The 22,466-nt window shown below is 40.9% G+C and overlaps 1 protein-coding gene across 2 annotated transcripts in view; it reads left to right on the plus strand.

Annotated features, from left to right (window-relative positions):
- The window catches only part of GPRIN2 (G protein regulated inducer of neurite outgrowth 2), a 28,594-nt gene extending 6,354 nt beyond the window's left edge, over positions 1–22,240 (plus strand). Inside the window, exons 1-2 of one of the 2 annotated variants that reach the window (XM_015632590.2) lie at positions 4,601–5,114; positions 18,960–22,240. In XM_015632590.2, coding sequence (XP_015488076.1) covers positions 18,977–20,773 — 1,797 coding nt within the window. In that variant the 5' untranslated portion in view covers positions 4,601–5,114; positions 18,960–18,976 and the 3' untranslated portion in view covers positions 20,774–22,240. Of the gene's footprint in view, positions 1–4,600; positions 5,115–18,959 lie in introns of those variants that run through there. The other variant, XM_033515541.1, reaches the window with a different exon arrangement.
- Positions 22,241–22,466: the final 226 nt, after the last annotated feature.

Raw genomic sequence — 22,466 nt, forward strand, 5'->3', positions numbered from 1 at the left:
AATGACACCATTTGTTAAAGTAAACCAAGGAGGTTTAGTATCTACATGAATGTAGTTTTGAAAAAAAAAAAAAAAGGCCCAAACTTGCAAGAATATCCTGGTGGGCAAGTCACATAAGGACAGAATCAGTGGTGACTTCTCTAAGTGTGGTGTTCTGTAGTGTTGTTTTTTTTTTCTGGAAGCAGGCCCTGGGAGCCCTGCCTGCTTATGTGGTCCTAGCTTGCCTCCTTTTCAACTGAGAGTGCAGAACAGATGGAAGAATAGCAATCAAATGCAGGGTGAAGTTAAACATTTGATTAAATTTTAAAAAGGCCAAAGCCCTTATTGCATGAAAGGCAGCTTAAAGCTACCCCAAAACTGGCTTGAAGGGTTGAGGTTTTTTTTGTGCAATTATTTATTGCTTTTTACTAATGGATATTAAGGAAGTGTAGGGAAGACATTCTGGTGGCTGTGCATGGGAGGAAATGACATCTGGGAGAAGCAGAGCAGAGAGTCCATGTGATAGTCCCTATCATCTTTGGCTTATTGCAAAACATGCTTAAAAAAGGGACCTTGTTTTCATTCTCCATAAGCTACTGTTCTATTTGTTTAATAACCAAACTAAAAATAGTGCTTTGTAGAGATTTGCTAAGTCTTTGAAGTACATGAGATTGTTTGTATCAGTGGGCTGCCTCGCTAACTGCCAAAGTAAAATAAAGGCAAAAGAACTGGTCTGCTTTGTTGAGAAAGCTGGTCTTATATCCAAGATGAAAAAGAAAGGAGATGACAGAGCTCAAAACCACCAGTTTTCACCGGTCTAAAAATTCTGACAGCTTTCAAAAAGATTAATTCTGCAAAGAGGAGAGCTGCATCTATGTTGCTCCTTGAAAAAAGTCATGTCAGTAGTGTTACGGCATTATTCCCAATGAGGATAAATGTAGGTGACCTGGCAGATCTCATGGAGACTGTATGAGATAAACCCACACAAATCATCTTCCTTTCCTCAGAAAAATAATTGCAGAATAGAGGCTTATTCAGAGATCATGCCTGCTATAATTGGGATGTCTAACTAACAGTTATTTTCTCCCAGGCACAAGAAGCAGAACTTGTCATGATGCACGTTGGATAGAAACACTATATATAGTGTTTATGTTTATATCCACAACTCTATATAGAGTGTTTGTAGACGTATTAGGTTGACAGATGTGTTAGACATGTGGCACATGGCCTAATGGAATGATATTTGTGGTAATTTATTGGGATGTATTGGAAAGTTTGAAGTTAATGTGATATCACTTACCTGACAGAATTGCTTTCTTTATAGATCTCTGTAAGAAATAACCCTGCTGTTTATGTCAAATGGAAGGTGATGGTCAGTTTCATGTTTTTAAACAGTCTCAGGTGCATTTCAGTTGCTTTGTGTGTGAACACTTACTGTGCTAGCTCCTACACCTGACTGACTGGAATTATTTTGGGCGTCTCAGTAAAAACTGAAAACTGGAACTGCACACAGAATGCCAATTTCAATAAGGAACAAGTAGCATCTGGAGTGGAGAGCTTCTGACTGGTTATAGGCATTGAAAAAGTTAAATTTGTCCATGGTGCATTAGTTATTATCTTGAAGACTCTCTCAGACTGTGCTAAGGGGCTGTTATTCTTCAGAAACACTTGAAAATACTTTACAATGGAGATATCCAAAACCTGATCCAAATTGGCTGTGGCAGATGACATTCAGGCAAATGAGCAGTGTTACCCACAAGATAGCATATTGTTCCTGGAGGGCTGTCTTATTGTGGAAGATGAAAACATATCCCAGAAATGCATTAAGATAAAATCTGCCTGGTGGAAGGTGCAGTTTCACTGGCTTGAGTGGCTTTGAATCAACAGACAGCAAATATCAGCCTTCCAGGGTTTGCATGCAGAGCCTCCAGACAGATGTGAACAAATTTCAAGCAGTGTTTGTGGGCACTCAAACCTGCCCCACAAAAAGCAGCAGGTTCAGGGCTGATGAGGAGTTCAGGAGGCACAGTCTGGGCAGGTCCAGGTCACCCACCTGGCAGGAAAAAGTTGCTCTAAATGACAGCAGACAGGCAGTGCAAGAAAATACTGTGGGGTTATAAATGGGAAGGGGTGAGAGAAGGACTTCTTTACGTGGTTTTAGGATGCACCAGTCAATCAGAATGGTTTTCCTACCCCATTTCCTCTTCTGAAGAGGAGTAGATGGTCAAAGTGTGGCAGTGAATTTTAGGTTAAATAAAGGGCTTTTGGGTTAGGACTGAATTTCTCCTCTCTTGCACGTGGAAGCCCTGGTTGCCTGGATGGAGACTGACAAAAGCTGGCCTGCAGGTCTGACAGCTCTGCCTGGGTGGTGCCCTTCCTCAGCAGGCAAGCAGAGCTGACTGCCTGTCCTCACACAAGGTGACTCAAAGTCAGGGAGCTGGTGGCTTGCTTTCATATAACCCCCAAGCACCCATATCAGTAAACTGTAATTCTGAAAGCTTTCTTCCATGGCTGGGCATAGGACTTTAATTTTATGAAATTAAACACATTCTCACATGTCTAAGCTCTGGGTGGAGTTCTCAGGCAAACATGAATGCTAGTCAGGCTGAGCCTCAGTGGCAGAAATGTTCTGAAATCATTCTTTTGAAAAAGAGTGCTGTCCTTCTTCTCAAAAGAAACTCATCAGCATTGTCTGGAGTTGGCTTAATGGATCTGTAGGCTCCTGGTTACTCAGCTTCCTTTAACTATCAACTTTCTTAAAGAAAGATACAAGAATAAATTCTCTAGATCGGAATTTCAAGCAGTTTTATACCTTTTCTCATCAAATTTAGAGTGAGAAAGCTGTATGCCAATTGCATCATTATGGTTGCTCAGATTTGAGATCTGTTGATGTTAAAGGTGGTCACAAGTACCTTCCAGTAAGCATATTTTTGATGCTTCGAATGAAAATAGTCAACCTTGCTGGACACAGAAAATCTGGGACAAGAAAGCCCTGCAACTTTGCTCTGTAATGGGTTTACGGGAAAAGCAGGCCTGGTTTAGGGCCAGTAGGAATGCTGATAAGGATGTGCTGGAAGGGACAGGTTCAATGAACTGCTGTTTCCAGCCTGGCAGGAAGGATGTCAGGGTCAGCACAAAGAGCTGACTGCATGTGCCTGCTCTGCTGTAATACATGGCAGGTAAAATAACACAGCCAGAAAGCTGCTGCTGACCCATGTATGGCTCTTAACCCCCGAAATGCTTCCTGACCTGCAGCCCGAGGGCGCGATTGCTCAGTGAGTCTGTGGGGCTGTGCATCTTAGGAACAAAGCCTGGAAGCACACAGGAAATTTACCGGTTTTGCAGCCCATTCTGAAGACTCGGGGAGCAATTGTACATTCCTAAAAGCATTTGGGAGGGGTGTTGATCCCCCTCTCTCAGCTGAGCTAGGTCTGATGGGAGGGTGTTGTGAAGGCTTAGGAATAAACTCAGAGCTGCTGTAAGTGTTCAAGTGTAACAAGAATCATTAACTGCTTCCTGAACAGAAAGAAACGGGACTTGAAAGGGTTCTTTTCTGATGTTTTGGCATCTTTCTCTTTGCTCCACTAGAGATCCAGCCACCCTCCCTTGTGTGAAGTTCTATGTGGAGGGAATAGATTGCTAGAAAGGAATAGAAGTGGCTTACAATGTGAAAACTTGGAATGACCCTTGGGAAAGGATTGAGTATAGCCCCTCATAAAGGTGAGCAAAAGAGGAGATTCTATACACAAATGGACCACTGTAGATGGGGACGACACTCCTGTAGTCACATCTGTTCCCTGGTGCACCACAGGTCACACCTGGCAGCTTGGAGGACCTGTGTGCCTGTCTCCTCTAGGCTGGATATTCCTGTTGGGTGAGGATAGGGTGGGGGATACTCAGGGCAGCACCCTCAGGACCGTGCCCGTGCCTGGGTGAGCCTCTGTGTCAGGCTGATGTTTGCATGCAGGCAGGGCAGGCTGGGATCCCATGAGGGCTGCAGTACTGCAGGGATGGGGATGGCCATGGTCTGTGTGAGCCCAGAAATACCTGTGCCGGGTGTGGGACAGAGGGTGGCACAAGTGGGAGCCACATGGGAGGACAGCCTCAGCTGCAAGCCCCCCACTGTGTGCTGGCACCAACTCCTTGGAAGTCACTTTGGTTCAACTAAGATGTGTTTTAAGTTAGAGGAAACAGGTTCTGGAAAATGACTTGCAATAGAAAATGTGTTCTAAATTGTGTCCTGTTTGGTACAAACTAGATAATTTTCTGTAGGTACTGCTTTTTTTCTGTTTCTCCCTGCTCAGCACAAACAATCTCACTCTGCAGTCCATGGATACATCCTTGTTCCCAGTCTGTGCCTCCAGGATGGATGCATTCTGGGCTTGGGGTTTGATTTGTTTTCTTTCTGATTGTTCCATGTTAAGAGAAGCAATGGGTGTTTCCTACTGGTGATTTCACCTTTATATGAGGGTTGATATTGGACACATACCAGGATGCCTTGGCCCAGGAGTCAGTTCATTTGTATACCTTTTATAATTTTCCTTTAACCCTTACAATTTTATTCCCTCCCCTCCCTGCTCCTCCTCTTCCTGCCCGTTTGCCTCCCCTCCCTGTGCTTCCCTGGCGGCATTGGCAGCTCTGCACAGGCCCAGTTTCTCTAATCAGATGAAGCTGCAGGATTATCTCTCTCCCTCCCTCCTAGGCTCCATTTTATTTCCTCTCCAGCCAAGGGGGGAGCCAGGAAGGGGCTCCACGTCAAGGCAGAGGGAACCCCATCTCCCAATCTTCTGCCTCTGATGCTCTCTAACAATCCCACCTCCTTCCCCTTATCATATGCTCACCTTAGTGTCAACAGCATCAGGCAGATCAAGGAGAGGAAATCTGAACTCTTTGGGCTTTTGTTCTCCTCAGATTTCTGAGCATCTGTTTTTAAATACCCTCCAAGTAACTTGTGCAGGGAAGCTGGATGTGCAGTCTCTGAGTGGGGGGAAGGTAAGGACCACGGAAGCCATGCATTGCCCGTTCTCTCGTCTCCTGTAAGGACACCGAGCCCTCTCCGTTTTGCCAGGAGAGTAACAAAGCAGATGAGGGGAAGGAAAGGGAGAGGAGCTGCACAGAGACAAACCCAGGCTTCTGTAAGTGCTGTGTTGGCAGCAGGGGGTTGCTAGCTGGACTGAAAAATCTCAGGAAATGGTAGCTTTCTCTTTTAATGAAATGATGGGAACTAGGACTCTGAGCTTTAATTGAATTTAATGTGGTTCTGTAGAAGGTGGGGTTTTTGTGCTGATGTCTTTCACTTACGTGTGTCTGTGTTTGTCTTTTAGTAAATATTTCCAGAATATACGTGTCACTGTTTCTTTGGGGAAAAAAACCCCTCCATAAGCTTGTTCATCTTATTCCTCTGCACACCTGTGAGTTTATGAAGATGCCTTTTGATTATCTCTTGTGTGTATGTTAGGGTTTGGAAATTAAAAATAAGAAAAAATACTAAATTTTATTGCTTTAAATTTCTATGTTTTAGTACTAATGTGCCAGAGAACTGTTTGCCTTACTGTTTTCCACCATGTGTACCACGTGTTTTTTGAATTCCTAGGAATATCCAATACTAGAAAAATCTGAGGAAAATGTCAGTGTTTTCTGCATATCAGCTTTGTTTTACACTTTTCCTTCCTAGATAAATGGTCAATTGCTATTTAAAATGGCAAATAAATTTTTTCTCTTAAATCAAAACATGATTTTTCCAAAGTCAAAAATTTGATTTGGTTTGGCTTTTTATTGCCACTGGATCAGACATTTTGTATCAGAATCCTTAGTAGAAGACTATTTTGTGTATATGTTGTGACTAAAAGCAATAATCTGTGCTGATGCACTCCTGGATTTTAGGGGAAGAGGGAAAAGGGAGAGGGAGCAAGCAGTTATTTCCATTTACAGAACTCTAAGCATGAAAGGTGATGGGGAAGGTAGCCATCAGATAAATATATTTTGCAAGATGTTGATCTCGTACATAAATGAGATGGACCTTATATAGATCAAAATCTACCTCTCTTCCATTGACTCATGCTTCAAAGTAATAATCTCATACAAAAATGTAAAAACTATCAGTGCTTTTCTTGCAGCAAGACATTGATGAAAGCTTGCAGATGCTTTGCATGTTTTAGTGTATGTTTGAATAATTGCAGGACATCGATTGTAGTCAGATCTGAGTTTGGAGACCTCTGCGTGGTGTCTTTGTGTAAAACAGTGAGGTTTTGAGAAGTTTTCATTTAGGAGGGTGGATTGGATGAGGGCTTTATGTCTTAATGCCATGTCTTGGTTACTCCACAAACACTTCTCCACTTACAGGGTTTTGTTGATTTGTATTGTCCAGATATTTTATCTTAACTGTATTCCAGGGAAAGCTGGAATTGCAATTTAGTTTATCTGACAGTTATTTAGGGGTGCATAAAGAACAGTAAACTGTATATGGCCTTGTGGTGTCAGAGTTGGTTTATAATATGAAATGTGATAAATTTCCATCAGATAACCTTGCCAAAACTACATTTTATCTTCCACAGTAAACTATGCATATTCAAACTGTACTTGAAAAATAAAAATATATGAAGGAGGGTAAAACAGAGGAAAATTATTGTTAATGATCATTAGACTTCTGAAGTTTGATTTTCGTTCTTGCCTGTTACAGCAATGACCAAGGGTAAATTGGAAGTAGCTTTTAACCACTAAAGATGAGCAGAGATATTTGCTTGTGCCAGTGAGATACTGTTACACCTGACTGCAGGCAGGTTATTTCTGAGCAGAACAGCAACAAATCCTGCTTCTTCTCCAGTGGACTCTTCTGGAGGTTAGAGAGACTGAATTGTTCATTCCTTTGCTCTTGAGTTAATGTTTGTAAATGAGAATGGCACGTACTTCACTGGTCCCTTGTATTTGAATACTGCAAGCTGATACACAGTTTGCAGGAGAATGCAGCCTAGGAATGCTGCTTTCCAAGGCTAGGGACTTGAAAGAGACCTGTTAATGGTATTTGTTCTGCAAGTATTTTTTCCAATTAATTAGGGAAAAAAATCTTATTTTTATTATCATACCAATATTTTTTGTTGCAGCAAGTAGCTTTGGCAGGTGTTTGTGATGTTTCATTGCTTCTAGTCTCAAACCATTTTGGCCCAAGAGCAGCAGTACAGCAGGAATCATAGGCTGCAAATGACCTTGCACTTTACTTTCCTTGTCAGGCCTGAACTATTTTTTAAAAAAAAATCAATTCCTATTGCCATGAGCCACACCATAGGGACTGCAGGCACTGGCCTTTTAGTTAATTCTTGCAGCTTCATTGTACAGAAATAAGAGGTTTTTAACTGGTGTAAACAGTAAAGTTGTATGCATACACAGTATCTCCCTGGGATATTAAGATTCTGGAGGATGTGAATTAGCCAAATTTTGAATAGCTTTTTTTCTTTTTTTTCTGGGGTGATTGGGACAGTGTTTCAGTGGTGAGAGAAATCTTTTCTGTAAAAGCAAAATGAGGGGGAGAATCAAAATAAATATTGGAGTACCGTGGTCAGGAATATCTGCATGAGGGATACAATGAGAAGGCAGTGAACTCAAAGATACTGCTGAGCTTTTCTCTGGTTAAGATAATTTGATGCAGTATTTCCTATGGATCCCTTATAACAATTGAATTAATCTATAGTTGTGCAGGTAGTAGTTCATGTGTATGTTAAGAACTCTCCTTTAAAAGTATTCTCTGATTGCTTAGGGGATTGTTGGGAAGAAGTTGGCCTCTTCCATTTAGAAAAGCTGTTAAAGTTCTTCAGAATAAAGTTCACTCAGAAATTATCTTTAGCAACAGGAACCACAAAAAAAATACATCACTTTGGGGCTGCTTAGGTAGATGCACTCAGAGCACGGGTATTGGGTCAGGCCAACTAAATGAAGTTGACATCAGCCAGGTCTTTCCTGGTTTGGTGTGTGAGCATTAAGCATGTGAGTTATAGCCATACATCATTCTGCACCAAAAAAAGCTTCATAAGAAAGATCACCTTTAAAATGGCCTGTCCCTGTTCTTGCAAAAGGAAGTTCTTGCAAAATGATGGCTTGGCTTGTGCACTGTGTGGATTTAATACAAAGCAGAGGAAGGAGCAGGAGTCTTTCTCCATTTGCAGAATATTTGCTAATTAAGCTTTAGCAAGGGTCCACTTGAGTGTGCAAATGAAGGTTAATAGGATTGAGCAGTTGTAAGACCTTCATTTGACTTGCAGAGCTTTACTCCTGTCTGAAGACTGGCAGAACCCAGTTCATCTGATCTGAAGTGAAAGATCCAGATCCTTTTCAACTCAAGCTAAGCAAACCTGACATGGAAATTGAAGAGATGAAGAATGCACAAAGCCACCCTTGCTCTGATAAATGGGACTTTTTTTTTAAAGACTTTTAAGATTATTGCTTCCTGCAGGGAATCTTCTGGAAAAGTTCAGTGCTTATGACTGAGCAGGGTAGATCAGTACTTTGTGAAACATCAAGGGAAAACATACATCTTGTTATAGCAGTTTTATTTGGTTCTCAATGGCCTCTAAACTGTGGAAGGTGTGGAGCGATTCTGTTGATTTAGTAACAGGAGAGATGCTAATGTTTTGGGAAGAAACTTTTGGAGTCACTGCATCCTTCCTATAGATCACCTTTCATGTAGAATATGAGGATCATCTTTGTGCTTCCTTTCCAAAGTCGTTCCTGTCTCAGTAAAAGGTATTAAGGTTTCAGTAAAAGGTACAGATTCCACTTATCAATTAAAAGTGGTTCAGTATTGCAAAATGGCCGCACATTTCAGCTTCTCAGGTTGAAAAGGTACATGACATTCATTGGCACTGATGGATAAAAGCAGGTATTTATGAAAAGAATAAAAAATGGTCATTTTTGAAGAGACTTTGTGAATTCATCTATTTCAATGTCCTCCTCGAAGCAGAGACAGCTATGAGGCCAGATTAGATTTCTTAGGGTTCTGTCTGCGTGAGTCTTGAATATGGTCAAGCTGATATTTAAAAGCAAAGAATTCCTGTAGCAGAGCCTTTATTCTTTATAATCAGTATCTTGTTGCTAGCAGTTTTAACAGCAGATGCCTGAAGAGTCATTCTCTAGTTGTCCATGTCACACAAGTGGGATCTTCCTCTATCTGAATGATGACAGGAACTGAATTGTCTTGTGGCTCTCGAGTTGTTCCAAATTTATACCTCAAAACTTTGTGATTCTGACATTATTAAATGTTAATAAGGAAGTGGAGACTTCTGCAATTTGGCTTATGATTAAGATTAACCAAGAGGAGAGGAAATTTGTTTGTTTATGTAGAGTAGGGTGTAAACATTAGTTCCATATCCTTCACATACTTGGATTTGACCAAGTGTTTGGAAACTTTAGTCTGCTGCATTGGACTGTTATTTTACTCTCTGGGTTTTTTTCTCCTTTTGGTCTCTGGTGTCAAGCCTTGGGAGGCAGGGGCTCGCCTCTAGCCAGGCTCTAATGTTTTTCTTCTCTCAGTCCTGAGGGAGTAGAGAAATACTCCCTTTCATCCCTTTCAGATGTTCTCTGAAAACTATAGATAATAATTCCCTACATAGGTCTAATTCGACCACAGATGAATTGGGACAGTTGCTTTTCTGAGAGACAGACATTGAATTTTGACATAATGCTTTTTTATGACAAAACACCAAGTTTGAAATGAAAACTTTCTCTTCCCATATTCCTTGTTTAAATAGTTTCAAAGCTCATACTACAATGACAACTTTTATTGCTATGAAGCATGATTATCTAGTCCCCTCTTTAGTTCTTTTCAATACTCACTTAGCCCCTTGGATAGAGGTTGCCAGCTCTTTTCCAACCTAAGGATATATAGGAGGCAGCTTGCAGTGTGACCTGAAGGCTTAAATTAGTCACAGAATCTCTTTTTCATGAGAAGTTCATCATAGTAAATAAAAGCCTACAAGTGCATGTGGCACTGCAAAACAGCGCAGTCTGCAGTTGCAGCAACTCTGCTTAGAAAGTTTAATGAAGCTGCTTAAAATAATTACTCATTGCTACTTAATATACCATGCACATACAATATACATGTTGTCAGCATGCATATTGTATATACATGCAACACCTCATTTGAGAAACTCTGCTGAGTTGAGTATTTGAAATCCTTGAGATTACTTAAGCTCACGATGCTAGAAAGTTGCAGGGGATGCTTTAAACATATGCTTCTGAAGCACACATAGTGCCTGAACTTGACTGGTAAGGTGAGTTTTCTGCAAATGCAACAAGAACTTCCTGTAGAGATGCTCTATTTATTTCTTCCAATCCAAATATTACAAAAGAAGGGCCAGAATACATTATCTTCAGCATCTTATATTTAATATCTTTTATTCTAGGATTTGAGAATGCTCTACAATCATGAGTTAAGCCTTTAAATACCTACATGAGGGGCTTCTGCATCTAATCTGTGAGTCACAGATGAGTAAACTGAGTCACAAAGCAAATGACTTGCTCAAGGTCATACACTATGTCAGTGAGCACAGACGGAATTAGAAAGCAATTGTTTCCTCTTTCTAATTGCTGAGTAATTTTTTTTTTTAAGTACCGGCAGTCAGTTTCTGTCAGTCCACAATGTCAAAGTCAATCTTTTCCCTGCCATCATTGAGAGCAGCTTCTAGAGGTAGATGGATTGTGTTTTTGAATTCTTCTTTTCCCTAAGGTTTTGCATACAGTTCAGAAATGCTGTTATTTATATAAAGAATTGAAGGGGATTTTGTGGCCCTTGTATAGCGTTCAGTCACAGGGGAAAATAAGGGAACAAGCAATGAAGGTAAGTTTCTAGGTTTTGCTAGGTAAGTTGCCACGTTTTTCTAGGTAGGAAAGAGATTCAACTATTACATGTTGAAGAATAATGAACTATCTTTAATTGTTTTGGTGAGGCATCCTTCAGTCTAAAATATTGTCTTTATCCTAATGGAGATGTTTGGAGACTATATCACCATTATTCCTGTTTGATGCTGCTGTAGGAATTGCCATCCTTCAATTAAAGATGGTATGTGAACATGAAAAGCTGCTATACTTGCGGCTATATCTATTCAGTATTTTTAAAGCAGATTTGAGCTTCCTTTGTCTGCCACTGCAGCTGGTTGTAAAGCTTTTATCTTTGTTGGCACAACACTGAAGCAAGGGAGTGAGTTTTATCGGGAGGTTGGGCATGTTAGACTGGCTCTGTGCTTTTCTGCCTCCTTGCAGCCCGCACAGAGCGCACACACACAGACTGCACATCCACTCACACGGGTTGTGACACAGCTTTAGCTGTCACAAGTGCATTCACCTGGCAGAGAGGGGTATCCCACTGCCCTCAGACTCAAAAGTGAACAGCCATTAAAGCTGGGATGTCCATAGGGCAGGGAGAGTAAGCTGAGTTCGTGCTTTCCCTGTAACTGTTGCTGTTAAGCTTTCAAGCAAACAGCAGAAATTTTTATTTTAATATTTTCTACTTAAACACGTGAATTTGCAAGTAGATATTCTAATCATTTAGCCAGTTTGGGTGGAGTTTGTTGGATGTGCGAACTTCAGGGCACTTGTGCAGTTGCACTGATATCCAGCTGTACTCTGAGATTGGAAAGAGGCTGTAAGCAAGCTTCTGGTTTTCTGTATGATTTTTAAGTTCATGCTGCTGCCCAGGCAGCTGTGATTCACAAAGTTGGCAGGCTTGGGCCTCTGACAGGCAGACGCTTGCTGAACAAAGCTATGTGTTTTTGCAAAGTTCCAGATCAGTGGGGTTGCTTTGGAGCTGGTCTGTTTAGGACTGAAGAGTGGGTACAAAAGCAGCGCTCTGAGGAGCATGAGTTGTTCAACACCAGAGCAATTCTGTCTCCTCAAAGTTGGAACATGTGAAGGACCAGGATTTGATCCCCTGCTGTGAAGAGGAAAAAGCTCACTAGTGTCTGTCTCTCTGAAAGAAATCCAAAAGTGGATAGGCCACTGCATATTTTCTGCATTAAAGATGAATTCCTAAAGAAACGATCAAATATTTTTGTTGCAGGATTTCTGCAATACCAGTGGATATCAGTAGGCACCAATCTTAGCAGCATAATCCTGGCAGCTGAATTAACAGTTTCATTTTGGTTAATTCTGTTCTGTTTAAGCCAGAAAGACAATTATATTAATATACCACTTCTTTAGCACATGTTATTCACTGTAAGCATGATTCTAGGTCAGTGTTGCCTGCTGTCATTATATTTGATTTTTTTTTAAGCCCCAGCTGGTGAAAACAGCTGATTACATGACCATGTCATCATATTTAATTTGTAATTAAAGTTTGAAGTCTTCTAACTGAAGAGATGAACTTTAAAGAAGTGAGCCGTCAAACAGTAAAAGTGAGCATCAAATATGACTGTACAATATCTCATATTTTAGCTCTGTTGAGTATATTGTAGGGTAGTTTGTATGCTGAGGCAGATCTCCACATGGAGATAGAGTGGGAGTAATGTTTGCTCGTAAAATTCTTCTAAAAAAAGATGAAGTCCCAGAGATTTTTGAAGTTGTTTCTGGGGGAGATGATTAAATAAAAGAGGTGGCAAAGAAGATGCCACATGTTGCAGTAGTAAATCATGTGGTGGTGTCAGGACAATGTCCCAGTACCTGCCTCCCTTGTGCACCTCTCTCTGGTTTCCCAATACTTTATACACAGCCATGTGAATTGTCCTTCCTGGGAATTCAGCTGAAGGTGTTACTAGAATGGTCCTTTGGTTCATCCCTACCAGAATCCTTGCTCATGGCACTTTCATTTTAGCCTTTTTTTAGTTTTAGAATTCAGAGTTGTCAGCTCTGCTTTGCTGGCTCAGACTGTGCCAGGGCTGTGGGCTGTGCCTGGTCCTTAAAAGAGAATGCTTAACCTTCCTGCATGGCTCTTCTAAGCTGTTGGGATAACTGGGGGCACTGTGGCCAGTGGCCTTGTCGTTCCATGCTGAGGTGAATGCATTGGCAAATGTTGGAATCTGTTCATTTTCTGATGTGGTAACTCATTTGTTGTCTCCTGCTGAGGCCACTGGTAGCCAGGACACCCGTGGCACCCTCGGTGTTTGGTGGAAGAGGTCTCTGCTGTGGCCCTCGAGAAGGAGAGAGCCAAGCTTCATTAACACTCAGGGTAAAGGGGACTCTTCACTCTCAGTCTTGTCACTGCAGAGAGATACCTGCCCAGCATGCTCAGCACAGGATGGGGAAAAGACAAAAGTCTCTTAGGAAAGCCCAGCGGCCAAAGTGGTAATTCGCAGAAACTAATGAGGCTGTGACCAGTGGCCTTGTAAGGCCATCAGACACAAGGCCTCTGCTTTGGCAGTGCTGAGCACTGAGGGTCACAGCTCTCCTGCTCTCATGTTTTCTAGCCTGTCAAGTGTACTCCCTGTCCCCCTTGTGAATTATGGTCCCAGTGACATGGCCCCACTGTCCCTAGTGCTTCTTGCAGTGCAGACTGGAAAACAACCCCATTCCTTTGCATACAAAGTGTGCTCTCATCTCTGGTGTTTGTCTGTTGGTATCTCCAGATGCCCAACCCAGTCTGTTCTGTAGGTCTGGTTGATACTTGGAAATACTTAGGATGATAGAAAATATTTACAAAAGGGCATTAGCAGATTAAACTGAACAAGGCATAGTTTGTTTATAATGCTATTCCAAAATGAAAAGCCTACAGAAAGATGATGGATTAAAAGTTAAGTGATTGGGGTCTCAGCCTGAGTCTTTATTAATCTAGTTGATAGAATTTAGAGAAATTATTTTTTTGTGCTGAAAGACTTTAGAGGAATTTTTTTATGTTCCCTGACAAGTGATACCTTTTCCTCTATTGTAACTCCTCTGTTTCTTCTTTTCACTTACACCTCACCAAAATAAAATAACAATTAAAAACAGCAACAACAAAACTCCTAATCCCAGATACTTGAATCTCTAAGCTTTTTACCATGGCTAATCCTGTTTTGCCAATGCCTTTCAAGTGCCCCCCCCCCCCCCCCCCCCACTAGTAAATGTTAGTGATTACTGTTAATGAACTATTTCCTTCAGTAGTAGTAGTAGTAGTTAGTGAGAGGCCATCAGATCTCATAATGCTATCATGCCAATCTTTGTCTAAAGCAAAACAGATCTTTCTTATCTTGTGCAAGTAGTTCTCCATGTGGGCATGCAAGTACAATTTTTAGACACAATCACTTTTTTTTATTATTATTTTGATGGTATAAGTTTCTTTAAAATTAGTACAACTCTAAAATAAATGAATGTCATATTAGATGATGTTCCTTTTTATGTCATTTTACCACTTTAAGCATGTATCTTAGAAGTTTAGTCATGGATTGCAGTAAGGAAGCCATGTTGCTTATAAAATGCCAGGCCTGAAGAGAACCCAGTATGAATATACTGAATTGCTTCTGGTACCTGAGAGAGCTTGGCTGTTTGGGCAGAAATGCAGGTTTTCCTGTATATGCTGCCTTGTGCTCCAGGCAGGGGTCAGCAGTGTTTATGGCTAAGTGACCACTGCCCCTTAGGATGTAATTAAAGTTCTATCATTTTAGCCATAAACTGCTCTTAACTTTCAAATTTATAACCATGGTGTTTGTAATAAGATTAAATAAAGTTAAGAACCTCTATCTACCAGCCTTCTATTCAAGTAAATTTCTTTATTAAAATGGCACTATCCTTCATGTATAAAATATAATTGTGTTTGTCTTGGAGTTAGGTGTTGCAGAAATTCTGTGTTTGCCTTGTGGAGCTGGTTATTGCAGGGCCAGAATAATGCAAATGGAGGAGCAAATTCAGGACAAAGACCTTGCAACCCCCTAACACTTCTCAGAAAGTGTCTTCTCTGAATGGGCTAGTCCTGCCATGGAGGGTCCTGGTCAGCATCCAAAAATAACAGTCATTATCCAAAAATGTTGCTATGGATCAGGTAGCTTAGCTTTTCCAAATTCCACATTTGCATACTAGTGCTCTCATCCCTGAAATGGCTTTGATTTTATAGCTTATTTTGCAGTCAGATGCTGGTTTTGAAAGCATAAAATTAAGAAAAACATTTTTTTTTATTGTATGATTAGCCAAATGAAGATGGGTGAAACAGCTGCAGTCATTATTACAAATCTTGTTGACTTGTGGGTTGACCATCAGAGTTATATAAAGAAAAAATAACTGGAAGATTTAGAGAAGTCTCTGGCATTGCATGCATGTTTCTAGTAAGTAGTACTAAATTTCTCTGACTCTTCCCAAATTCTGCAACTAACTTGTGTTGTTCAGCATGTCATATGATTCTCACTGGTTCACTGTCTGTTAACTTACTATAGTAACAAAGTACTAAATGGGGGTTCTTAAAAAAAGAGGGAACAGGACTTTTAACGTGGGCAGATAGGACAAGGGAGAACAGTTTCAAACTAAAACATGGGTGTTGTGAAAATTTCAATTGAAGTACATGTGCAGAATACAAAAATACCAAAGGATTTTAGAATCATAATTAATTTACAGTGAATGTCTTTCAATTGATAACATACATTATATTTAATATTTTGAGACTGAATTTACTGGTGCATTAAATAGGTCAAAACTTTAATCATAAGTCATAGCAAAATACACGTTTGTTGCTTTAAAGTAGTTCAGTGGAATTAGTGAAAGCAGCCTAGATCCCCTCATAAGCTATCTGAAGCTAAGCCAAAAATAGTGGATGTTAATTCCATTTCTATCCTAATCCTTTCTCTGCTTGTCTAACAATTTTCTATATATTCATAGCAGAATATCTGCCTCAAAAATTCATACTTTCCTGTTTGTGTACTCAGGTGTGAATTTCCTTTGAAATTTCAAATCAAAATCTTTCAGACAGACTCAGAACTTAAAGTAGATATTTTGGAGTAAATTCCTTTCCTATAAACTATATTTTTACATTTTAAAAATGAAAGTTAAGCCAAGCAGTCTGCTCTGCCCAGCATGCACAAAGAAAGTTGTTTTGGGTGCCTATGTACCCAAAATCAGTGTGCTTCTATCCATGTTTCATGAGGGTAATCCATTCCTGATTAGCTGATTCACAAAATAAAAGGGTGTTGCATGCTGTGACATTGAAGAGGCTCCATGTTTTCGGGTTGGATTTTTAAAATGTTTGGTACCTCATTCTCTGTAGGAGACCCAGCCCCTCGCTGGCAGAGGTGTTGGAAGGATCAACCAGACCCTCCTGCTTCCCAGCCTTTCCCAGAAGCTGTGGGCAGGACACTGGGCTCAGAGGGAGGCCTGGCACCTCGGGATGTGTGTGTGTGGAGCTGGGCCTCTTCTCGGGGGATTTTGTGCACCCTGAGCAATCGGTGCCAGCGGTGCACCTGTGAAGTGCAGAGTTTGGGAAGCCCAAGGCCATAGGAGAACTGTGAAAATTATGGTAGTGTGGAATGCTGGTCTGCCTGTGCAGCAATGTTCAGATACTGTTGGGAGTAGCTGGTTAGAATATTCTACATGTACATGTGTAATATATGTCACATCGGCCCATGTTTGGTAGTGATTTCACCTGCAGTGGGCAAAAATAAATATCTTCAGGATTTCCTCTGGAGATTTCCTTGCCAACATCACCCTGGATGTTGCTTTCAGCGATGTCACTGTGTTTGGTCTGTTTGATCCATCTGAACGTGTTGTATGTGAGGTGACAAATTAGTTTCAAACGCATCGCTTTCAGTTACAGAGGCTTCTGCAGTCTACTGCTACATAAAGAAAGCAAATAAAGGCCTTGGTTTCTGTGTACATCTACATATTTGAGCGCTGTAAACTTTGTAAGAGAGCCCTTCAAACTTCCCACAGCCTTGTATCATTTGTAACAGGATATGTTTAAAGCTTCCTTTCACCTGAGTCTCAATATTTGTGTCTGAGGATTTCCATTAGTAAGTGTTGTTTCATCCAGGTGTGTGTGAGAGCCTTTGCAGGTGTTATCTTCTAAAGAGATTAAATGTAAGGTTTTCACCTTGTAGACAGCTATTGCTCTGGTGTTTAATCCTCTTGACTCCTTTGAACCCTGTGTGGCAGACTATAGTCATGCGTGGAACTGGCCACAGGAGAGATAACGTATGGAGGATGGGAAATCACTTTTTTTCTGCATACAGTCTAAATTGGAGCAAACCCTGTGCTAGAGGATATTGCTGCTGGTCACAGGTCCCTGCTACACAGCCCACAATGAGAATTTTTGTAAGAATGTGATTGTAAATATTATTATTTTTTAATGTTGTCATGCTCAATTTAATTTCATTATGGAAAACAGCCAACACAAGTGGATTTCAGGTGTTGGGAAAATTGCAACTTGTTAGCCTGCCGAAGCTAACAATGGAAATGGAATTACAAGCACTGATAGCTGCCTGAATCAGCTATAGCGCTTTTGGTTGGCAGAGGTAGCAAAAGGTATGTTCTTTTCAGTTATGTTGGTACATGACTCTTGAAGCCTGTAAATATCACATAAAAGAATCACAGATGAGAAACTTCTCACTGAGAGGGTTGAATGTGATCCCTTGCAGCCAGCCACTGTGTCCTTGATGGTAAGAGTGAACTTCCCTGTTACATTTGCAGAGTGCTTTTGTTCACCATGTGTATGTACCTTTCCTGTTCCACACATGCATTTTTATTTTAGTGATACAGCGCACAAGAAATTGTACTGGTTTCTGTCACAAGACCTGCTAAGGAGACAGAGTACATAGAGGATATCTGAGGGAAAGTTGTCCAAAATGAGAAATTTTGGCTTTCACTCTCTGCATCTGCACAACAGGATATCTGGTAGTACTTGGCCTGGAAGCAAAGCACAGGTACTCTGGATATTTCTGTTCAATACAGTGAGTTCTTGTAGGAAAGACATATATGTATTTGGGTGGATAGATACAGGTGTATCAGTGTGTTAAAAAAACTTTAGTTGTACAAATGTTGCAACCCCTCTGTGACAGCAAGGCAATATGTATAATGAATCAATGGAATATCTGATTCAATCAGATAAATCTGGTGAGATTCAAAATCTTCAATCACAACTTCCATTAGATGTGAAACTGCTAACATGAAACTGTTAAATGTTAATAACATATAGGGTATGGAACCAACTGGTAGAAAAAAGGGTTTTCTAAAATTAGAAATGACTGAGTACACTATAAAAAAGGACAGAAGAACTTCAAGACTTTGGCTAAAGATTTTCTTGTTTCATTTTTACCCTGTATCTGGTGGCATAAAAGTGCACCTTCCATAGCCAGCATGAGCTTGAGGATTTGCAAAGGTGAACATTTCCTTGTGTTTCAGGTAGACATTAAAACAGCTTTGTCCATACCTACTGTACACTTGTGTGTGCTCAGGGAAAGCAGTGAACTAAAACAGTGATCTTCTTGTAACATGAAATATCAAGAAGTTTGTTAGAAAATGTATGGGGAAAGGGAAGAACTTGTTCAGTTGTTGTGGCTTTAAGGTTTAAAAGCTCCATCAATGACTGGATAACTTCTGAAATTATGATGTCAAGAGACTAAAAATTAATTTTGTTTTGTTTTGTTTTGACAGTACAGTTAATATCATTGGCTTAAATGACCACTGTGGTGAAAAGCTATCTAGTATGAAAATATCTCTGTCTTTGCTTAAGTTACCTGACATGTCTGGATGTTTCAAAAATGGCTCCAGTGAATTTGGGAAGATGATACTTGATAATGTTGAAATAGTTATTGTTAAAAGGTAGAAACCAAGAAGGATTTTTTCCTTTTGTGTTTTATGAATTGGGAAAAAACCACCAGAATTTCAAAAAACCCTGGATCTAATTTAGGGAAAAACCATTTGGGGAAAGTGAAAATGGAAACCAACTGGTCTGAGTACACTTAGACTAGAGTACTGTGCTTTTTAAAAAGTATTTTTGAACTGTGAAAGGCAAGAAGCCCATGCAGAAGGTCAGTAGAGATTAAAGTTTCCATTACACTTATTTCCTACTTAAATTGCTCCTTTTTCTTTTCCACTGTTTCTTGCAGATCTCTCTTTTTTTGCCATGTCATCTGAAAGCCACCAGCTCCACACCCATTCCTACCAGGACTCACTAAGCTCTACTTGTCACAGTCTCTTGAATGTCAACAGCCACCCCCTATCCAAGAGCTCCTCAAATCTGGCCTCTCTTGGGCACTCAAGGAGTTTAGAGGAAAGGCAAAACAAACAGGAGTTGAAGAAAAGCCATAGCAGCACCATCTGCCGTATCCTGGAAAACAGGAGTGAAGCAGGGAGTGATGCAGGGAGTCCCGGATGGTCCTCCTCTCAGCCTGGGGTGATGGGACTTGGATCAGAGGTCCAGAGCATAAATAAAAACCCGTCAGCCAATGACCATTCAGAGGGCAGAACTAAGACTACAAACCATGTTCTTGTCACTGAACAGGTCTCAGCATCCTGGGAAGCTGGGGACGCTAAGATGTGTGTTAAGAGCAGCACTGCTGAGAATGTTTCTTCAGCCTGCTTTGTTCACCAGCAAGGCATGTGTGAAATGGAAGAATCAGGAACTGCCCTTCAGAGAAGCCACTCAGACCTAACCTGCAGCTGCAAACAGCAGACTTATGCCACTCACATAGAAACCAGTTCTACTCACTCCAGCCTAAACTCTTCTGGCTGTAGGCATTGTCTGCCAGTGGCTAGAATGTCTTTCCAAACACAAAGATATGGATCAGAAACAAATGAGAATACATCTCACTATCAAAACCTTGTGACTCATCTTCCAGTCCTACCTAGAGACCAGCAAGTACCCACAAATACCTTTGGCAGTGGCAGTATTCCACATAACGCTACTGTTTACACAGATCCTAGCACATTTCATGCTGCTGTTCTAGGACCCCACATGCCTGGAAATGGTTTCCCAAACAGGACAATGTTCAGTCAAGCTCCTGGGATTGTTCATGGTGGTCTGACTTATGGTAATATTCCAAATTCTGTGTACTCCCCTATGGTGATGACGGTTCACAACAACTCTTTGGGGCCCTGCAGTCTCAGGCAGGATGCCTTGAAGGCAGATGCCACCATCCCGGCCTATTGCCACTCCTTGCCCATCCCATCCATACAGCTCGTTCCACGGTTGGTGTGCTCTGTCAGTGAGACAGGAAAAGAGCAGGCAGCACCTGGCTACATTAATTCCTTTTCTGCTTCAGACATTCTGACATATCCTAAGCTGGTGTCTTCAGTAAGTGAATCAGGCCTGGATGCCAAGAAAATCCTGAAGTGCTGTAATGTTCCTGGAGAGCAACTGCAACCTGCTCAGCAGGAGAGAGCTCCTCCAGAAGCCAAGGCTGCCCGTGTTGCCCTGAGCAGCCAGCAAGGTGCAGATGTGGTAGTGACAACTAAGGATATGTGGACTATGACCTCTATGAATGACATAACCAAAGGCCTGAAACCAGCTCTGGAGCGCAGAGATGCCGAGGTACAAACTCTTCCAACCGTGGAATGCAAATCGGTGGCAACAAGCCCAGCAGCTGCAGCAGAAGGTCACTCACATATGTTCCCAGAGGTGAACCTGGAGCAAGATTTGGAGGCCCCCAAATCTCCAGTTCGTGAAGTGAGATGGGATGATGAAGGAATGACATGGGAAGTATATGGGGCATCTGTGGATCCGGAAGTTCTCGGGGTAGCCATTCAAAAACATCTCGAGTTTCAAATAGAACAGTTCCAGACAGAGCCTGCTGAGGCAGCTGAGAAAAGTAATGAGGAGCCACCCCCTGAAAAAACTGGGAAAAAAAGGCCTTTCAGAACAATGATGCATTCCCTGAGATATCCAAGCTGCTGTGCTCGCTCCAGTACTGCAGTGGAGTGAGCACAGCTGTAGGGTGTAGGATAGCTGTGCTGCTCTTAAATTGTACATAAATGCTGACTCTTAAGTGTTAACACAGTGTATGTGGACAGCCCACATCAGGATGAGTGGGTAAAGTTTAGTGGTCATCAAACGTACATTAAAGCAAAGAAAAGTCCATGGCTGGACCATATAACAGAGAACATAAGATTATGCTTAAATAATGCCATCCAAATGCTCTTGACTGTATTTAATGTAGCACTGTTTTCTTCTATGTTAGTTTTAAACCGTATTGTAAGGAATGGAACTTCTTTTTCAATGATGTGTCTTTTTGAAATAATGATGACTTTTTTTCTGTATTTTAATAATTTAGGGTTAGAAAACAAAGTTTTAAAATTATGCTTTAATCAAAGTTCTTTGCTTTCAATCACATTCCCTTAAATTGTTTTGGCAGCTGTTTTGCTGTTCATTTAATAATCCTGACTATAAGCCCACTTTAACTGTAGACAAAATAACAAACTAGTGTAATGTTCTATGAAAAAGAATTGTAACTTTTTTCTACATAACTGTGAAGTAATTTCAGTGTTGCTAGTCTGAACTCTTCCCTTAGCAAGCTCATGTACAGCTGGAGGACATTCCATCAACTTTCCAGTTAGTTTGTATTTACAGTGAGTTACACTCTAAATACCCAGAACTTATGTTTACCAAGTGATTGACACAAATGTACAACGTGAATTACTTACTGAATGCTTGTTTTAGACACCTGAAATGGGAGCTGTTCAGATTAGTCTGTGGCATCACCATACCCTACAACTCACAAGCAGTTTTGGTTTGCTTATATTAAAAATAATTTCCGGTGAGTTCTTTTTATGTGCATCTCTCCTGAGCAGTGGTTATTTGGCTCTTGCATAAGCCACAGGGGACAGTTTGCATGTAACCTTTGCCTGTCTTATGTTTCCTCTCTGGTCTGACGTCAGGCATCTACTGAAAGTGAGACCTTGTGTCTTCTCCAAAGGACAGTCCTAGGGTTATTCTGAGTGCCTTGGTCATTTGGGCAGCTTAAAGATTTATTTTCTTCTAAAAACAACTTCACAAACAAGTTATCTGTGAGAAACCTGTTAAGAGAGTGTAATGCAGTCATGGTGCATGGCCTGTTTTAAGTGAAAGATTTGTCAAGGAAGGTGAGAATATTATTTCCAGTGTCATACGTGCCTTTGGTGAACACCTAAGATTCTTGGGGGGATGAGATATGCCATTTTTTTTTTTTAATGAGAGAGAAGAGAAACATTCATTTCTGTCTCAAAGGAAAATTTGCAGTGCCTGAGAACTCACTGCTGTGGAGTTACCCACTGTTACTTCAAATGTGTGTGGTTATGCTTTGTTGGTTTGGTTTCATTTCTGTTCCAGTAAGTTAGCAGACTGTCCTCATAATGTTCACCTGACATTTGATATCAAGAGGAACCCCTGGTGATTAAAACAGCTTTAAACTTTCATCTAGAAAATCCTTAAATGTAGGACCTCCTAGCTGGAATGTTCTGTGATGCATTAATTTAATGATGTAGAGTAGCTCGAGATCAAATTTTTCACTCCTGGGCAAGGTGGGATTTAACAGCTGGATCCTGTGAAATTCATCTTGTACAAAGGAGGCTTCATTCAGACCCTGCAACTTTGGCCTCAAAGACGTCTGTGCTAAAAATGAGTTTTGTACAAACCAAGC

This window comes from Parus major, chromosome 6 (genome assembly GCF_001522545.3).
Source record: "Parus major isolate Abel chromosome 6, Parus_major1.1, whole genome shotgun sequence".
Taxonomy (NCBI): Eukaryota; Metazoa; Chordata; class Aves; order Passeriformes; family Paridae; genus Parus; species Parus major.